Source organism: Paralichthys olivaceus, chromosome 23, assembly GCF_024713975.1.
Source record: "Paralichthys olivaceus isolate ysfri-2021 chromosome 23, ASM2471397v2, whole genome shotgun sequence".
Classification (NCBI taxonomy): Eukaryota; Metazoa; Chordata; class Actinopteri; order Pleuronectiformes; family Paralichthyidae; genus Paralichthys; species Paralichthys olivaceus.
The window spans coordinates 8,653,263-8,674,437 of NC_091115.1; the positions used below are offsets into that span (position 1 = coordinate 8,653,263).

The 21,175-nt window shown below is 40.3% G+C and overlaps 1 protein-coding gene across 1 annotated transcript in view; it reads right to left on the reverse strand.

Moving 5' to 3' along the window:
• Nucleotides 1-21,175, reverse strand: part of grm8a (glutamate receptor, metabotropic 8a) — a 340,837-nt gene that overhangs the window by 83,969 nt on the left and 235,693 nt on the right. Inside the window, exon 14 of the mRNA XM_069519989.1 lies at nucleotides 3,478-3,542. Coding sequence (XP_069376090.1) covers nucleotides 3,493-3,542 — 50 coding nt within the window. The 3' untranslated portion in view covers nucleotides 3,478-3,492. The remainder of the gene's footprint in view (nucleotides 1-3,477; nucleotides 3,543-21,175) is intronic.

Sequence of the window (21,175 nt, forward strand, 5' to 3'; positions counted from 1 at the left end):
TTGAGACAGGTTAACAAACTCACATTTGCTAATTTTGCTATAAAAGACGTTTAAATTCGCTCGCCACAGTTAAACTCCACAGCAAACCAGAGCCATCATTTCCCATTGTCACAACTCCAAGGCTCCAGGCACATTCATCTAGTATTTACAGGTCTATTACTGAGTCAGGCAGGAGGAAGGGCAGCTGCTGTATAATCCTGACATGAGAGGACCCCTTATCTCCCCTGAGCAGTGATTTCATCCATTTCAGTCATATTTGCCCTCTGATGGTCCGGTAGAAAGAGCCCTACATAGGTATTAGCATAAAGCTACACACACACATACACACACATTTAGAAGAAAACTTCAGATGCGTCTCTGTGCTTTAAGGCACATTAACACATTAAGCACAGTCTCGTAGATGTCTCCATCCAAATGTAAAAAGGCAACAAAGAGCCACGGGGGGGTAAAGGTGACGGATAATTAGCATGATGTCTTTACTTCTGCTTCTTTACTCACACAGTATTCTTCTCACTCTCCCTCCCCGACTTTCAACCCTACTCTCATCTTCCCTCTATCCTACAGGATGGTGGAAAGTGTAAGAGAGAAGCAATGGAAGGAAAGTGAGGAACAGGCGGAGAGAGTGTAGGTATCAAATCTCAGGCAGAGAAATGCAGCAGACGGATTCATATTCAGAGGATTACCTGGAATCTCTGTCACATCCTGGTGACAAATCATCCAACACAGATCCAAACCTGACAAGGACGCGGAGAGAAGTGTTGCTTTTACTCTTATAATCCCTGTGCAACACTGAACAGGAGCTGAGTGTCTGGACTTTTCATCTTCCCTTCAACTAGGACTAAAAAAGGATGTTAAGACGAAACAACGTCTGCAGTGGAAACGTGACAAAATCAAAATTTTTGATTTCATGACATATTCATAAAGTTGCATCATTCCCACTCAGAGAGATTTTGCATGTGCACCTTGTTTGAACAAATGTATATTACCATCATTTGCATGCACACTTGACTCTGACTTGACGTTTGAAATTATGAGGGAGCATCCTGACTCCATGTGAACTGACAAGGGCCCTCACTACCGCAGCTCCAGCCCCCAGTTGCTACAGCGCAGACTCGGGCTCCTACATTTTGGCCGTGTTTGTATCCAGGGTATTTTGGCTTCATTTCTAGACAGTGGGAGGAAGTGGAGATGAGTTATCCATCTTTAATTACAGTCTAGGTTTTGTCCACTGGCACACAGTTGCATCCTCTCACTTTGTGCTTAATAATTACTAGAAATGCTTTTTTTTATTTTTTTTTCAACACAAACAAAACAAACTCATAGTTGAGTTGCTCTTTTTCAGTCTTTTAAATATTTGTAATATTGCACTAAATAAACAATTTTGATGTAATAATAATTAACCTCTAAACTTGGAGGTGATTTTATTTATCAGAAAAACAAAATGGTATTAAGTAATCAGAACATTTTGCATCTTTGTATTACACTGTATTGGAATGTTTGAGTATTTTGTAAGTGTTGTATTTGTGCAATTCAAATTGTTTTGAAACCCACAGTGTCTAGTGCCTACGCTGCATCTCATCACAGTGAGTAGATTTGACTTTCGCTTCAAAGTTCAGCCATTGACCTTGAGACACACACTCACACACATGTATAATGTACACAGCAACAAACACAGTGTATGAAATCCACCCACACACACAACCAGTTGAAAACTGCTCCAAGAAGCCCAGAGGAGCGGCGAGACTTCAGCTACCATCGCTCCCACTGCATCTGCTCTTAATGCCGATAATGATGATCTCACACCCGCCAAAATCACGTGGGACCCACTTTTAACATTTGTGCGCTTGATCGCTCCAAAGCAACATGCAGGTCCGTCCGGTCCGAAATAATCCAAGACAAAGGCCCCCGGGCGTTGTAATATAACAGCACTGCATCACATAAGGCATCCATTAAGAAAACATCTGCCTCGCTGACTTTTCCGTGCTCTTCCAGTCGTATTCCTGCCTCACAGGACTCAGTTTGGGTTCTTCCATGAGTTAAATGAGCGGCTGTGTTTGTATTGTGTTAGTAGCAACAATAATTTACAATGACTGAACACAAACTCACAACATACTAGTGAGGTTTTATACACTGTTGTGTCAATGTATCTGATATTTCCACCTGAATAAAAAGTAGTAGAGGAAGTTTGCTTGTGTTGCTCAAAGCACTGAAAAAAAACCCAATTACTCTGCAAAACCTACAGACACTTTAGTTCTAATTTCATCTATAACCATAAAAAATGTGACACAGTGTGACACACTCCTGAGAGAAATACAAGACAATAACAGCCTCTGCTTAATTCACTTCTCTTTCTATTCACAAGTTGGGGAAGTAAACACTCAAAAATAATGTGATGGAGGAAGTTGGAAAATTGGAAATATTAAGTTTGCTGAATTAGTTGTTTGCTAACTCCTAATTCAGACTGGTTCTGAATGTTAACAGAGCTTGTTTTTCTGTGATTTCATAACCAAAGATAAGCAAATATCTGATTTAAGTTCAGTCTTCCAGAGGGGATTGTGAAGTTTGACACAAACTGCATGAATCAGGAATGATATGAGCCATTGCTACTGCAGCTGTGGTGCTGGTAAGTGGGCAAAATCAACGAACAATCTGCAACAGCTAACCTCCTGTTGTTTCCTCACATCTCTCCCCGTTCAGCTCTCAAGGGGTTTTCAGTCTAAGGCACAGCTCTTAGTTTGAAAACCTAAGATTCAGTGTAACGGGTATAAGAGGATGTATGCGGGTTGCAAACCGAAACAATCTGCAGTAACATGTTTTTTTTTTTTTGCATTTTTTTTGTAATAGAATCTCAATCCTCTAGGGGATTTTTTCAATAAGCAATCGAAAGCTGAAACGATTTTAGAAAATGTTTCCAGAGCCCGAGAGCGCGCCGATACAAACCACTGATAATGCATTGAAGAGCATCAGAAATGCATTGGTCTCAGTGGGAAAAGAGCGACCGGGTCTCAGTGCCACTGGAGTGCGGTGTCACACTCTCTCTCCCTTGGCAGAATCATGGCGATGCGTTACATTGGGAAGCGATAAATGCGAGCTGTACCACAAATCATACGGAGGCCACAGCCTGCGTGTTATTTAGTTATTTATGCCTCATGAAGAAATGGCTCTCCATTCCTCTCCGAGCGGCACTTATTAGTGTCACATGTGGGAGATTTCTCTCCCTCAGGTTGTCATGCCAGTATGGAAGTGGAGTAGGAGTTTCTTTTAATGCGACTGGAAGGGAAACAGAAGTGTGTGAGGGAATGCGTGTGCGGCCGTTTCAAAGCGTATCATCGCGTGAGGGTTTATTTACCGAGCATCACTACTTATTATACGATTCGTGCTGCTGTTACTTACTAACGCAGTGAGGGGGGAGATGGAGGGAGTGTGTCCTTGTGTCCAGAAGCAAACAGTATGTGTGGGTTTGTGAAGTGCACATACCTTTATGTGTTCGATTCACGGTGGGCGAGACACCGTCCACAAGGCCCCCACAGGTTCCTGGGAATCTGAGCAAAGTGAGACAGAAAAATCGAGGGTTAGCCGGAGAGGATGCCCAGCCATGAAAGCCTGTCGTAATGGAGATAATAGGTTGGAATCGATGAGTGGAGGCCAGTAAATTAATGGGCTCTCCTTGACACAAAGTCCATTTGTTAGTTTTGAAGCGTTGTGACAGTTAATTACATAGGGTTGGCTTCAGTGGACCACTCCACTTAGGCTGCCTCGGAGAAAAAACATTTCCTGGTGTGTTGGGAGACAAAGAGGACAGCTGTGGGTGCTGTGGTTTGTGAGTGTGTGTGTTGTGTTGTTTGTGTGTGTGTGTGTGTGTGTGTGTAGGCTGCATGCTTTTATGCCTGTGTTTAATCTATAGGTGTATCCAGGCAACACAAATCTCCTTATTTCTTAAGCACTATTTGACTTTGCCAGGCGGGGTTTGGAGGAATTTGCTGCCTCTATTATGCTCTTTGGCAACGTATTTTATTTTTTTATTTTTTCCAAATGAAGGAAATGTGATGTGCTCATTCTGGAGGTTGGGGTGGATGAGATGGCACATGTCGCACATGTTTAGAATCACAGAGACATGGTACAAATTGCAAAGAGATCACAGTTTCTTGTTATAAAAGTCTATCCCCTGTTTTCCCTAATGAGTTTTGACATGCTTCTTATCATGCTTTAGCCACGAGGTCGAAATATGTTGAGAGTGAAGGTAAATACGCACATTTTGCATGAGCACTTTGGTGATTTGTTCAACATAAAAATCTCCCTATGATTAAAAATGGTCGGCCAGACTTAAATCTCCTGCAATGCTTCATCATTAATACAACTTATGTGTATATATTCTGTAAACACAGTTTGTAGAAGACAGGGTTGATTTGCTCAGATCCAGATTCACAAAGAAAAAGGATGTTCAGTCCCACACTTGTTACATAACCACAACTATCCCATTTGACACCCAGCTTAAAGAATCCACTGCAACCTCATATTATACAAATGTCTAAATCACTTGTCACATCTGCAGGTTTCTTTTTCAGCAGTTTTTTTCAAATTCAATTCTTATCTGTATATCTGTACAGAACTGACACAGATATACAGATAAGTCATCTCACAGATGGTACTAGACTGGCACTCAGTAGAACACATGCTTCCATTTCAAAACTATCATTTTCTTTCATTGACATCTCTGAATTGTGTCCTGGGAAAACTATTAAATCATTAAAAACCATCCTGTCTTGCAATGTAGGAAGTGAAAGTCAAAACATGTCATTTTTTAGTAATATGGATGAAAACACATGCTCCTTGGTGGGAACAGCTCTTATTTCTCTTAGTTTGACGAAACAAACGTCAAATTAACTATTCCTAGAAAATGCAACACAGAGCTTTTGACTGAAAAATGACTGAGATTGGAGGAATATGTCTCCGTTTGGGTGGAAGAAAGAAAAGAGCTGAATGAACAGAATGTCAGTCGGACTAACGAAGAGTAAATGAAACGGCAGTGCAGTCTCATTATCAGGCTGTGGCCCTGTACAGTACATAGTCATCTGTCTCCATTGTGATTGGCTGAGCTCAGAGGAGGTTTTATTGTTCTTTTATACACGTGGGCATATTGACGTCTATGTATATGATGGTTTATGTTTTTTTTCTTCATTTTCTTAGTGGGTTTCTGATGTTTTCTTTTTTCTTTCTTCACTATTCCAGTTCAATTAAACATTTCCCTTGTAAATAAACTACTAAAAAAATAAACAATCACTTTTCAATGCCAAAGAAAACACCTCTGTGGTTTTAGTGCATGGTCGTCCAGCCGGTCTCAAGTGTTGTCATTCACCTCCATCCCCTGTTTAGTTCAAATAATCACAAAGCAGTGATTTGTATTCCAGCGTTTCCAAAAAATAAATCCCAATTAGTTGTAGTTTTTTTATTGTGACTAATTTAGTGTGTGTGTGTGTATGTGTGTGTGTGTGTGTGTGAGTGTCTACTATAGTAACACTTTGACTTTCTGAATTTGGTTTCTTCTGTCTTGCAGCGGAATCTGTGCCTTTGATTTCCGTTTGGTACAAAGTTAATCGGTTAAGCTGAAAACTGAAGCCTATTTTCTTTCTTAAAATAAATTGACTACATTGTATAAAAGTTTCTCCTGTTATTTCTTTGACTGAAACTGTTTCCCCTTGTTAACTAAAATCACTTCTTACACTTTGCTTCAATAAATCAAATTCTAACACTAAGCAAAGCCAAATAGTCCTCATTCTTTCATCAAGGCCAAATTAACAAGGTTATTGAGTCTCTGTGTTGAATTGATTTCAAAGCCTCACACCGCTTGGAGAGTGTGGGTGTCACTTTTTTTTTGCAGAAGACATTCTATTTCAGAGAAACTCTTAAAATGTCAAAGTAAAGTGAAAGACTGATAGAACTTTTTGTCACAGTGAACTGGGCAAATAAGACAGTTAGTTCCTCCCGTTCCGTGTTCATCGAAAATGAAAAGAAAACTTTTACTGGAATCAGATAAGAGAAGAAACCTGAAGAATGTTGATGAAGATGTTGTAAGTATGACCGTGTACCTTGTGTTTTTCACCTGAAGAGGATTAAACGCTCCTTCTTCAATCAATGCTACAAACATTGTGCCCTGTGATCATCAACTATCATTTCCACATTATTGCAGCAAACTCTGAAGGCAAAGATTCAAAACTTGGTGCATCTGAAGTCATTTTGGCTGCTTTTCTATTGTATAGATCCAGTAAAACTATTATAACAACATAATATATAACAACACTCACTCAGGCAAAACACTCCATACTCTACTCTATATAACTCTATATTCCTGTTTTTATAAAGAAATAAATAAATGCAAGACAAAAAGATGAGTGAGCATTTATCTCCATCATCTTTCTCTGTAACAGAAACATAAGAAACATGTACATTTTAATTATCTTATAGTGCACCTATAATAAGATAAAAAAGATGCACACTTGAACATTAGACATATGGGAAGTGAGAAATTGAAATTGCCCTTATCCAAGTCTGACACTTTCTTTTTCATCATCCTTACTAAAACTTTTTTATTCAGATAACTGATCAGTCAATGAATTTGAAAAGTTAACTGACTAACAGCTAGTAACACTTTTGACCATTATAGTTCAGTGACTTACCCACCAGAATACCGCTATACTGGAATGGTACTCAGAGAACGCATAGAAAACTGTGAAAACATTGAAAAATCTCGAAAACCCCCCAAAACAATCTGCACCAAAATTCTACAGGTTCTTCCCGCACCACATCCTTCCACCAAGTTTTCTCGTAATCTGTTCAGCAGTTTTTGCATAATCCTGCTAACTAACAAACAAAATGCAGATGGAAACATAACCTCCTTGATGAACACTGCTAAATCAAACTGTTTATAGAAAATAAGAAGCGATAAATGCCCCCGTTTTATACCATTTCACCTTCTTCCTGTTGTGAGTGAAGAAAAGACAAAGCTAACAAGGATTGCCCTGGAACCAACACCACAACAAGAGAGCAAATGGAAGCACTTGAGGGAAACAGACGGCTTTGGAGGAAATCCAACAAAATGATGTTTATCTTCTATTTATTGTCTAAAATAACAGACAATCACTTGTCTTTTTCCTGAGGCGATGTGTGTGTGTGACTGAGAGCGTTACACTGAGACACACAGTGAGAGGCACAGAACGAGGAAGATCAAAAATATTCCTCCAACGACACCGAAAATATGAGAAAAAGTCTGAGGGAGAGGAGCTGAAGAGGGAGGAGGTGAGATGTGAGGAGAAGAAGGAGCATGGCAGACAGAGTTGAGGAGGGGATCTCCACTCATTATTCAGCTGGTCCTTTAGATCTCAAACACCGCCGGGCCTCCTCTGTGCCGTTACAAGAGGAGGATAAAAACAAAAGAAAATACATTTGGGAATAAGATCATCCCTGAAATCATTAGAACACCAGTCCGACCTCCTGCCAGTCAATAAAGTGGCACTTTACTTCCATACTGATGACTTTAAATGACAGAGAAAACTTCTGTTCCTGACATATGGGCTCAATACGCTGTGGGCGATGTTGCTTTATGCTGATTGTTTCCAATGGAAGGAAGGAATGAAAAGAAAACTTATTTGTCTTGTGGAAATTAGCCCTTTTAAAATGCTATGCAGCTTTTTAATAATGGTGCGAGCCAATCGCTAATATCACATCTTTGTTTGCTGCATTAGTCTATGCAGACCAGGTTCTGACGTGATGTATCAGAGAAGGCTACGACATGTCGACGTCCTCGTTTCAGCAGCTCTGAAACTCCACTACACAAATCCGTAGCAGAATTGGAAACGTAGCAGTGTGGATGTAGCCTGAGACCCGGAACTGGAAACACATAAAGATGTTAACGCATTCTGTCTCTTAATCTGCTGTTGTGGCCAAATCAATTCTTCTCACATCTCGCCTGGGGATCAATAAAGGAAACATGATTCTGGTTTTGACAGGAAACAGACTGCAACGCCACTCTGTGCCAAGACAGGCAAAAAGGAAGCAAACCTGCTGCCTTCTCAAACTCTCAATTTTTTTTTTTTAAACTAGCTGTTATAGCCCATGCCAGGGACATTTCCAGCCTCAGATGAGTCAAAGACAACTGTTTATGGTAAAATAATACATTCCTGTTGGAGCTATCGGGCGCACCAGTGTGCAAGTTCAATGTAAGCAGAGAGAAACCGTGGCTTCCACCAGGGAAAGCTTCCAGCCTGAACTGCGAGAGGGCTGTGGAGCAGCAACTCTCCACTGACGAGAGCTTTGAGTGATTTTACAAGGAGGAGCAGTGTGTGCAGCAGCAGCAGCACCATGGAGAGCTCCTCTCCTCAGGGTGGTCTCAGGACACTGACTTCAGAACAGCAGCAGACTCCTCCACAGCATCACCGGCATGTTCGGTTACTATCCAGAGACGGATGCAATTGCCCTTTTAAGTAAATCAGCGTTGGGTTTTCACCCATTGACAGCATGTACTGTAACTTCTCTGTCTGTTTAACACTCACCCCCTGCACAGGAGTCAACAACTCGCTGTCTCACTCAAGAGTGAGTTTTTGAACTACCCAGTGAAAAAAACAAAATTAACTTACTTTTCTCACCCAATTTTCCCAAAGTCACTTTGTGTGCGAGTTTACTTTGGTGCTCGAGGCTACTGTTACCCGTCTGCTAAGGTGTGATTCAGTGGACACCAGAGAAATTCAACCTGGAAATAAAAAAATAATTACCCATGGTGCCGAATGATGGAAGGAATAGTTTGTAAACACCTCAGCATTTGCAGCATGTTGAAAATAGCAAAACCAACAATAAAACATGTATATTTTACAAATGCTATTGAATTGACAAAAATTATTACATTTGTAAATGAGGCCTAATCTCTAAAAACAGATTCCACATGTGAATATGCAGAATCTGTGGGCGAGGGACACGAATTTGGGGCTAGAAGATTCTGGAATTCCGTTTCTAGTTTGAGCAGACTTTGGTTTCTACGCAGGGAATCAGTGTGGAGGGATTAGACATCAGTCAAAATGTAATCTGTAGCTAAAACACATCTAAGTAGTGTGAAACAGTGTAAACACTGTATGGTGAATGGAAGACTGCTGCCCCCAGAGGCTGGTTCATCATCAGACAATAGCCAAACAGCTTAGATATGGTGTGTTTTTAAAATGATCCAAACTTCTTCATTTTCTATGGTACATGTTTTTCTACTGCCAATCACATGTCTGAAAATGAGCTGCTTGGAGTCCTCGAAATAACAGTTTAACCATGTATTCAGTATCTATCAGGTTAAACTGGAGCCTTCGTTTCTGTGATTCCTAAACTGATTTGTGGAATTAAGGTTGTTTCCTCAAAGATATTTGTCCATGAAATTGTAAATATTACTGCAACAATTCCAATTCCCAAACTCTCTCTGGCCCTCTCTCGTTCAGACAGTCCTGTAATTCATCTGTCTGTCTCCATCTCTCCACTGATTTATCCTCTCTCCCTGCAACTGCATAAACATACAGGGCATCTACCTCTAAGGATAACAAGCCACTTTACATGTACAGAGTTCAGGAATGTTTAGAGCTCAAACTCAAAGAATCATTATCTGAATGTACGTTTGCATTGATTGTAGACCAAATGCATATCAACATGTTGTCTTCACTGACAATCTCCCAGAGAGCCTAGTGTTATCAGTCCACAAGCAGAATTTTTACAAAAAAATACATAAAACTGAACTAATATGACAGACAATTCATTTGAGATGTGTCTGAGATCCCTACATAAAATATGCCTTCGTCCTGAATCACCAAACTCAGCCTCAGTAAAGTCTGGTTATGATCCGAGATGTGATGTTTTACAGAGGACTCAGATGAGTCGACACAAAGAGAACAACCATCCATCACTGAAGGACACTGATGCATGGCTACGGCTATAACCTGCACACTTCAGTGTAGCATTTTCTTTCTCACATTTTCCTAAAACACGACAGACACACACACACTCTGACATGCACACACAGACACACTCTCTTAGCCATTTGTTAAAGTGATTCATGACTGGCAGTATTGGGAACTGATGACTCGTAGCAGCCCCGATGTCATCCAAGGATCCTCCTTTTCCTTATTCACAGCTTTACACACACACACACACACACACACACACACACACACACAAACCCGACCATTCATATCCACCCCCATGTGATCCATTTTCATTTGCAGAATTTACACCCCGTGCTATAGCTCTTGGCCTCCTGCTTTAAATCTATAAGTTGATTCACAGCTGATGCAACACAGTATTGCTGTTATTTTTCTCTCCTGTGATTGGTGGTTTACAGGTTTATTACTGGGGGTATGACATATCTTTTCTGTGGGTCAGTGGGCTTATTACTGGACAGATCGTAAATCCTCACGCTGACTGACAGCAGATCATGACTGTGTGCGCTAAATCCTTTCTATAGGTGTGATTGAATCGCTAGACGCTGCTGAGATGTAAATACTATCATGTTTTTGATAAAATACAGGGTTTTAATGGCATCTCACACTGAAAACTCGCTCGGAAAAGTGGAGGCGTACAGAGACAGCCACAGACTATAGTTGTTTGTATTGCACTCTGCTTGGATTCCCGCTCGGAGGACGCGTTCCATACGTTGGCAGTAGATCAAGTTCAATATATTCTGAGCATGTGGGATATGAATCAAATCGTAGGGGTGACAACCATGCAAGAAGCAGAAAGGCATGTTTTGTCTGCTGTTGTCTTCAGTTAAAGATGAATGGTACAGGTGAGGGACGCAGCAGACCACCTCAAACAGACTCAATAGAAAAATTCTGATTCTGTTTCCGTTTTGTTTGACCCAAGCACATTTGTTCTCAGTGTCACACAGATGCAACAATGTTGGTGGGTACACTGAAGCCCACATCATGCAGACCTAGGAAAACATTGCGTACCTCACAAAGATAAAAGTATTTAAAGTAAGAATAGTTCTACATTTGATCAAACTGATTGAAATCGTAAACAGAAGCCTGCACATTCAAACTTGACAAACAGTAAGTGCTGGACGGAAATAATGAAAAAGGTTGGTAACGTTTTGGGCACAGGCTTGATATCACTGGCTCCAGGGGACAATTAGTTTTGTATGAAAACTGGAGAAAGAGAAAAGCCTTGCAGTGTCCAATGATGATTGTACCACTAAAGTTCGTTCGAGATGAATTCATGGAAAGTACAGTAAAGCCTGAAAGAAGGAAGGTGGTCTCTGACCTTTTAGAAGAATAGTAGAGGGAGGCAACAACTCCAGCCAGAGGTTTGGAGGATATCAGGATGGATGCTAACTCACTGGTCTGGGGTGAAGCTGACTGTGATGTAATAACTTTAAACATTGAGTCATGAGTCAGAGTAAGATGAAGCATGGAGGAGATCATCTGGCAAAGATTGGGTTGATTCCCAAAGATAAAACTGTCAAATTAGCTGCTTATCTCAATTCCATTGCTCATTTTGGGGTAGTGAGCAAATGAATGAGGCTTTGAATATGTCAGAATGAGTTATCTTCAGTGAGTCTGGGCTCGTCTTCAGGGTCAGGGTGAGGAGTTGAAATGCTGCATGTGGTGGTGGAGCAGGCATCTGATCAGGATGCCTACTCTAACTCTTTCCTGTGAAGGTATTCCAGACATGTCCACCTGAGGAGACCTTCAGGCAGAACCAGAACATGCTGAAGGGATTGTATATCCAATCTGACCTAGGAGTGCCTCAGGATCCCCCCAGGATCTGCTTCATCCACAGTCAAGAAGTGTGGTTACATGTTTTCAACTGACTGCCCCCAGCCCCAGCACCACAGACGGTATTATTCACCTACGACTTCAATCCAGTTAAAAATCTAAATGTATGTTTGGATTTAATTGTCCCACTATTTTATACTGTACCCCAATGACAACACTTTACACCGTACAGTTGTTACAGTTGGTGGAAGGCAACACATAAAGGAAGTGGAGTAGAAGTAATGAGTCGGGCAGCCCTGAGCTCCAGAGAGGGAACTATAAAGTCAGAGATTGATGGAGTTTTTAATGTGTCCAGAGTCACATCTTGTTAAGGGCCTCTATAATTCCTACCAGTGCCTGTGGGACAGTATCACTTCCTCAAATCAAACTTCAGCTTTATGACGGTGAGAGACGGGTCAGGAAAGGACATTATTGCCGTGTTGACTCAGAAGCTGAGCTGTACTGAAAAATATATATAACTGATTGAAAAATAGACTATGGCATAGAAACACATAAGTATCCAAGTGAGAAACACCTGCGATGTTTTTCACTCTTAGCAATGTTATATGTGTCCATACCCACAACTATCCAGATAGCAAGATTGCTTTGGCCCAGATTTGGCCAAACACACTCCCTGGAATGATGATTGGGTGGTCCGCTCCTGTTTGCCAAATATGGGCCACAAGAAAACCTTTATGTCAATCAAGGGTGCCAGAGGTATTTATCACATGGGCCACTTTAAGTTCACAGTCAGATAACAGCTTTAAAAAAATGCATGTTTGCCAAAAACGCCCACATTTGTTTTGGGATATTTTTGTCACATATACTATTTTATAAGTGGACTTACATCTATTTTGTCCGGGCCACAAGAAGACCAGCTGTAGCTGTGCCACATCATAGCCTGAAGTGGCCCACATCCATTTATTATCTGTGCATTATCAGAATAAGCTGCAGATCGGATTGTATATATTTGTTTTTGTGAAGAACACAATGAAGGGCGTCTTCTTTAATGAAGAGGAGCAGCCTCCACTGTTGGTGGAACTGCGGTCGAACACTGCGATAATCATAAATGCAGAACATACCAAGTGATGAGCAGACACTAATCTCAAACAACCTGAGGTCTTGTATTTGAATTGGACAAAATGCAATTTCCTCTAAACACATGTTTGTGTGCTTGAGTGCCACACACATTCACACAGTGAAATGTCACTAGCAATGATCTTTTCAACTGTTTCGACTGTGACATTTACATTTTTTTTGGGAAAAGCCAGACCAGTCTGCCCCAGGGTGGCGCAGAGAACAGTGAAACCAGCCACACTATTGTTTGCAATTTTAATTCCTAATTTGATAGCAAGGGACAAGATTAGATTTGTGCTTTTCAGAGGAGAGGAAAATCGCTCCCTGCTCCCCAGAAAAGAATTCAGCTGTGCGATGCATTGTTGGTGGTTTTCTAAGCTGCATTGACTGTGGCACGACAGTAAATGACTCAGCAGAACACGGGGTGTTGAGGGAGAGAAGAAAAAGAAAGCTGTTAGATCGGAGGAAGAGCTTACTTTCCAAACTTCTATTTCTCCCCATTCAAATCAATTTGAGTGAGAAAAGGTAAAATAGATACAGGGTAACGAAAAAAAAAATCTCGATCTTGTCTTATTTGCAACACTTCCACAAGGACTCTGGAGTTTCAAGAAGAAAGAGAAACACATCAAAGTTTTCCAGCAGACTCTGGTCGTCTTTGTTCCCCCCACGAGACTCTGGGCTTTTGTCTCCATCTCCCTGTGAGTCAGCAAAGCCAACTAAGCACCAGCCCAACACAAGACTCCAGCGAACCGCAGGGGAAAGATGAAAATGGTTTTAACAAAACAGTCTCAAACACAGCCAGTCCCCTTTTTTTTTTTTTTTCTGTCTGCCTGTGAGTCACCAGGACGAGGTTGAGCCAGGGGGAAAAGGCCATTCCAGAAGAGGAGAGAGGGGGGGAAAGAAATGAGACGCTATAATAATAATAATAATAATGATGAATATGAATTCATTATAACAAATGAGGCACTTCAAAAGTTGACATTTTAAAGTGCTCTGGCATTTCAGGCTAATTTTAAAAAACAGAACATGTCTTAGTCATATTGTCAGGGAAAAGGTTTCAGAATAACCAAGAGCGAATGCTTCGAGGATAACTTTAATCTTCGTTCATTTTTAATCTGGTATTTACCTACTAATTCCACAAATGTCTGTCTTCCTGTCCGTATTTGACATATCTCGATAAAGTTCATCTTATTGCTTCACACGTGTTTTATTTGGGTGCGATTTGATCAAGCCGAAAGTTCAATATTAATAAAACTTGAATAAACAGGCAAACAACACCTTGCAGTGAGCGGGGGTGGGAAGCCTGGAGACCGAGTTGAGCATCCTGTGTGTCTACGTCCTTGGATAAACTACAGCAGTGGCTCAAACTGGCCCAACAGCAATAACAATATTTATAATTTATAATATCAGATTAACACAAATATTTATGGGCCTTATCTCTGTCATGATAACATTCATAGTATAACCTACTAAGAGGCTGAGTGGTTTTGTTTCTGCAATGCTTCAAATCATGCTCAATTGTAGAGCTTTTATTTTGAAAAATTGTGAACTTGGGTCCAAAGATTGTGTCGATTACTGAACAGAAAACATCAGTTTAGTTAAACATTTTCAGTGTCATTTTATTTTTAAAAAAAACACACTGTCTATAAACCAGGTAGGATGAACAGACACGTTTACTACCAGCTCTGCAGTAGTTAAATAAAAAACTGGTGAAACAGTGAAAAGAATCTCAACTTTTGAGTCTTTCCTAAAGTGACCTTTATTTTGCAGTACATGTTACAGCAAGCTTTGAAAATGTGATAAAAGTTGAGACCACACAACATGATGAAAGAGCGATTCCTTGATAATGATAATTCGGAGGATTTTTATTACCGACTGTAATGAGAAAAGTGAAATCATAATGTTCCATCGGGAAAAACCAAACTGAATATTTCACCACCACTATCTGCGACCCTTTGAAGTAATCTAATTTTGTGGGGAGCAGAATTGGCAGCCAGATTAACATCTTAAACTTTTATTATTTGGTCGGCAGATAAGCAGCCACATTGCGTAAAATATGAACAAGTGAAGCTCGCAGGGAGCATAATGAATGTACAGGGTGGATATGATTTTTTCCCCCTCGCCGACATGCGCACAAATGTTCATTACTGCTGAATTATTCTTGTTTTTTCTGCTTGGTTTATGAGCATTTGAGAGTGTTCGTGCTGTCGGTGCTCACCCGCGTGCACCTGCAGGATCACTTATGATCATCATTAGTGTAATGAGAGCCTGCTAAATGCAGTACATCGTTTCATTCTCAACACCAGCACACAGAGTGCTGCCATAGTAGACTGTCACATATCTGTGTTGGGGTGACCAGTCAATGTATTGGTGATTTGTAAAGCAGCACTGATGGATATTTGGAAATTAACAATGGGTCAAATGAAGATGTGCAAAGTGAAGATTGTTGTTTGTGCTAAAGTAAAGAAATCAAATAGAAGTATAATCTTTCTCTGCAGTTTATACCAGCTCTCTTTGGGTTGTCACTTCTTACATGAAATGGAAAAATGTATTTGAATGTCAGGGGAATAGTTTAAATTGAAACAGTAATGACTAATTCAAATTCAAAATATACGGTCTAGTGCATCAGGCCATCTGAAAAAGTTTGGAGGACGCTAGAGACAAAACTGTCCTGAGCAGAAAGTCACGACACCAAAGCATTCGATGTGGAGGTGTGGTAACAAACAAAGGTGTCCAATTGAGCATCATATTAAAACAGTGACATTAACCTGGCCAATATCTGGATCCTCTTACTGATTAAAGTACCTAAAATCCAATAATGACTATTATTTTGGAAACTAATTTGGGCTCCACAAACTCTGGTGGGAAATATCTGACGTTCCGGATGCTCTGGCTCCTCACAGCTTTGTCTGTCTGATGTTTGTTGGTTGGCAGGTAATGTACAGTGGATCTGTTTGACTTTTTTTGAGACTAAGAGTCTAAGGTAAGTTTGTCATAACTTAATAACTTAAAGTCATTGGACCCATTCTGGATATAGAGGACATCGACTTATTGAAAATCACGTGTTTTTGCGTAATCTCTTACTGACAAGTTTTGTGAGAGTGAAGGAACACAAAACAAATAGAGATAATTTAAGAAACATAAAAAAGGGGCAGGAAAGAGAAACTCTTGGTGGGAGCGCCATGAGAGGAATACAGTTGCCCAGAGACACGTCTGTATAACAACGTCGGATACAAGACAAAGAAAAAACGAGATCCAGCAACAGCTCTGAGATTTACATTTCACAAAATTAGCCGGGGCCGTTGCAGATCCGGCCCAAGTCGGCTTTGCAGAGGGAAACGCAGCCCAGACTGGCAGAACAGGCGCACTGCTGCTGTTCAACATCCAGAACAACAAATCCTCTGAAGCATTATTCCTGGATCACTGGCTTTTTATGAATAGCGAGGCACACAAGCAGAACCTGAATTATTATAAGCAGCGGGAGAATGAGGTGCAGTGATGGAGAGCAAACACAGAAGAAAGACGGATCGAGACAAAGAAAGATGGCGATAATAAAGAGCGATAAAGTTGCAGAGGTGAACTCGTCGAGATAGAGAGTGAGAGGTTCAGTTTGACAGAGAATTACCCCATCAGTCAATGTAGATCCTGACCTTACAGATATGCAGGTGGAAAATATTGCTCCGACTGGAACAGTGTAATCTGGCCCCTTAACACAGATATTGTAGTAGCAACAAAGCAGGGATGCTGATCTTTTCTAACCTCGCTTTAGAAAGCAGCGATACAGAGTGAAAAGACACACAAAAGAGCAAGGGAGGTTAAATGAAACCAGGAAAGCAGATAGGGAGTCGGGCAGAAGGAAACACGGCCTGGCATGATGGCAAATAGAAAAATGCACCAGAGGAATAGCGTGAGAGAATAAGAAAAAGAAAAGAAAAACATCATCCATTTAGTGCTGATGCAAACACTCCAATAAGTCCTCCGGCATCGATTTCACAGCCACAGCGAGTGTGTGTTCAATACGCAAGTTATTCAGCACGACCATTCACTGTGACCATCTCAGCAAGGGTGAATCAATTAAAGTTAAAAAATCTAATCTCATTTAATTTTGTCAGACCGACCGCCTCAGCAGGAATTTGTGTCAGAGAAAGTTAAAGGTTTGAGAGGCGGAGAAAGGGGTGGACGGGGTTTGAGTCGAGAAAAGGCAGAAATGTTTTTATTATTACAGGTCAAAAATCAGGCGACTCCTCGCGAACCAAACTTCATCATTGGATAGTTTTGTGAGGACAATACATGCTGTGAACTATAAACAGCAGGAATCAATTGTTTTTACCAAATCATATCTAGTCGCAATTTATTCCCTCATATTCCACACTAGGATGTAATAATGCTTTTATGACCCCAAAATGGAAGATGTGTGTTTTCAACTAGGACAGAAATGTGAAAGTTAACATTTCCCGCTCTTCATCACATTGATATTCGGAATAGAGTCACACAAACAATATTACATAATATTAAACTAAAATTACTAAAGCTCACTAACACTGTCGTCTGGAAATATTCCTGAACCATGTCTGAGTCACTTGTTTTAAACATTTTCTGGAACTTTGCCGAGTAAAATGTCCAATCTCCCTGTTGGTCTGAGCTCATCTCCTGCAACTTTGTTTATATGTGAAAAGGAAAACTCCAGAGTTCATGTCTAGAATATATAGAACATCCTACAACTGATTTGACCTGATTTACCTCTAAACTATGATTGTGGCTCTGGGTGCAACAATGTTAGGCTCGTCACGATTTCTGTTTAGTTTTTTTTTATACTTTCTGATTTGAAACCAATCCCACCACTGAACTGTGCCACCTGAGCTCTCCCTCACATGCACAATGTGCCCGGAAGGCAGTAGCGAGCTGATTGCATAATAAGCCACCGCTTTTGTAAACCTGCAAATTTACTGATTAAGGGAGTTTCAGTGTATTAGCAAACAGATCAGAGAAAATCTCTCCCTGTGCCTTCGTGTTAATGATTTCACCTGATCGTCACGTCTGCTTCTTGCATGCAAGAGAAAAAAACTTAATGAAATGAGAGGAGCCAAGAAAAACCTGTGCAAGATGATACAAAATGATGTGACAGAAAAAAAGATTTAAGTAGAGGTCACAGTGACCTTTGACCATTAAAATATAATAAGTTAATCTTTGAGTCCAAGTGACAACTGATCAACAGGTGAAGAAATTCCTGATCTATCACTTTCAAGATGAACATAAATATAGTTTGACCTTGACCTTTGGCTACAGAAATCCTGTCAGTTCATCCTTGAGTCCAAGTAAATGTTTGAGCCAAAGTAGAAAGGATTCCCTTAATATGTGCCGGAGCATTCAAAAGGCAAAACATTTGTTTTGTGAGGTTACGGTGTCCTTGATCTTTGAATTTTGACTTCACCAAAATCGAATCAGTTAATCCTCGTACCAAATGTAAATAAATTCACCAAAGACGTTTTTAAGATTTTGCGTTCGAAAGAATGGGACGGACGGCAGACAGCCTGGAACGTTATGCCTATGGACACTGGTTGCTGCAGGGGAGACAAAAAGTCTGAGAGACAGACGCACTGAGAATGAAAGAAGCCAGAGACGGCAAAGGGAAACACAAATGAACTGACAGGGAATCTCATTGAGAAACTTAAAAGACAGGAAGAATTTGCCAGGAAAGTCATTGATGGAATGACTGAGGGCTGGAGAAGTGGCTGGTGGCAGAACATGATCAATAGAAGAAGTAGTCGATTGATATAAGAGGACAGAAACAAACAAACAAACCCACAAGACTGGCTGAGGCCGAGAATGAGAGGAGGGGGAGGGGGGGTGAGACACAGCAGGCTTCAGGTTGGATGTGAGTCATATTCATTTGTCAGCGTGTGTGCTGGTGATGAAAGTGATGGATGACACCCGAGGGACTAACTACAGCACAAAGACAGTCAGGTACACGCAATCACAGACACACAAATCCATCCAGGATATATAGATAGATATAGATAGATATAGATAGATATAGATAGATATAGATAGATATAGATAGATATAGATAGATACAGCTCTCAGTGGATGAGCGGCTCAGATAATAGCGGAATTTTCATTGAAATAGTCAATGAAAAATGACTATATTCACATAAAGGCAATACAATGATTAGCTGCAGGAACTTTGTCAATGTCAATTACTTCAGCTATCAATGCACATTCAACTGATTCATTAGTATTATTCATGAACTAGAAGATTTAACTTCTAAGTAATATGTGAGAGGACTGAGTTAAGGGACGCTCAGCATTAGTCATACATGCTGTTTGCTGGTTTGACAGCGGGAGCCAATTAAACATAGACTTGTTCGACTGGACAGAAGTGGGACAGGGATTTACTGTGTGAATCATTACCTCAGAAATCTAAACTTGTGGGAGACTCAATTTCCAACCAGTGGTTTTATAACGAAAAAACTCAAAGATTGACTTTATATTTTAAAAGAAATGATTTGTTAAACATTAGCGTGCTGCTTTTAAAAATCTCCAAATGAGTCATAACTGTGCCTGATGGTGAGCAGGTTTTTACTTAAATCATAATAACATCTCAAAATATTGTTCAGGCTGCATTCTTTCAAAAAATAGTGTAAAATCTATATTTTCTTACATTGAAAACCTGTTCTGGAACCAGTGTGAATATGTCACTGGCTCAAATGAACTACAAGTTAATAAATGTACTTTTTTGTTTTATTTCCGTCACTTTTCATTATTATCGGCTTTAAAATGTAACGGTAAAGGCTTAGAATGGCTATTTGACAGAATTATTGTTCTGTAATACAAAAAAATAAACTTCATTGAGGCTCAGTGAGCATTTCTGCACAATGCTGCTGTTATTACATAAGATTCATTGAAATGTGCTGCGGAGGATCTTAGAAATGAGCCGATAGCAGCAATACAATGACCTTCTTTCGACAATGCAATAGATGCATCTGTGTTTGAGGCAATAGGAATCATTGATTTCCAGATCTTCCTGTCCTTTTGATATAATACAGCACATCACGGTAAAGTCTGGCAGTAAATGTGTTCGGCTCTCAGGGAAAAGATGAAAACTCAAAGAGTGATTTATGTCGGGGCCGTGAAGAAGCTGAATGAAAAGGTTTTGCGTGTTGTTCTCTCCCCATCCGACAACCATACAGCTCAAGAAGGGAGAGCTCAGCAGTTTCTGCTTTTCATCTCATTTTCTTCTGCCTGATGCTTCCTGTCTGAAATCCGATATTTTGCACTTGATCCTCCACATCTCACCACCCGTCCTCCTGCTCTTTTCCTCCTCACACTGCTTCCTTCTTTGGTTGCTCTGAATCATCCACCCGATTTCCTCCCGCCCCTGGTTGCCTCTAGTCTGGCACACTTGTCGTCTGTGACACTTGTTCACCCCCCCCCCCCCCCCCCCCCCCCCGCACATGTCCCCTGGGACATCCCACTGCCACTTTAAGTGCCTTTCCATTACTCTGAACACTCGGGGGAACCTCAGTGAGAACAAGACTTCAAGCGCTGAGGGAGTAGGCCAACAACTGAGTGCCTTCAAAACTTCGTCTTACTCAGGATTAGTTGTGAACATTAAATTTCCTCTGAAAAATAAGCCAAGATAGAAATTGAAAATTGATGAAAATTTTTATGACTGCAGATTAATATAGGACTTAGGTAGGAAAAAAAAGTTGCTGGTAACGTGGCTCGTTTGGACGAGTCATAGAGCGCTGACTCTTAAAGCTTCTTATAATGTTCATATTCTGTGATCTTCAGATCTTTAAACGTGTCATTATATTATCATTATATAAAAACAAAGCATATTCAAAGGATTCAGATGAGTTTATAGCCAACCAGTCTAGATTTTGGGGGCTATATTCTGGAGTAAAAAAAAAAAAAATCCTATACCCATACATCCGCTGATACACAAAAATAAATTGGCAAGGATTCCTAAGATGTCGTTATCAAAGCCTAATGAAAAATAAATATAATCGAGGCTTGATATTTTACAGTTTAACCTTAACCTTTATTATTAATAACTATGAAAATGCAAGCCAAATATAGAACTTATATAAAGAAAAAAAACATAAATTTATACGGTTAAATGTCGTCAGAGAAGCACATCTTCTCTGTAGCATTTAAATACAAGTTTTCAATGATCGGAAAATGTACTTTATAAAAACTTTTAATCCTCTGAAAACCTTTAATGTAGCGCATCAATGTTTCTCATTGCTGGGTACTTTAGGTGTAGGAGGATGGAGTGTTTAAGCACGTAGGGAAGTGTAAGAAGGGTTGCACAGAAGCAC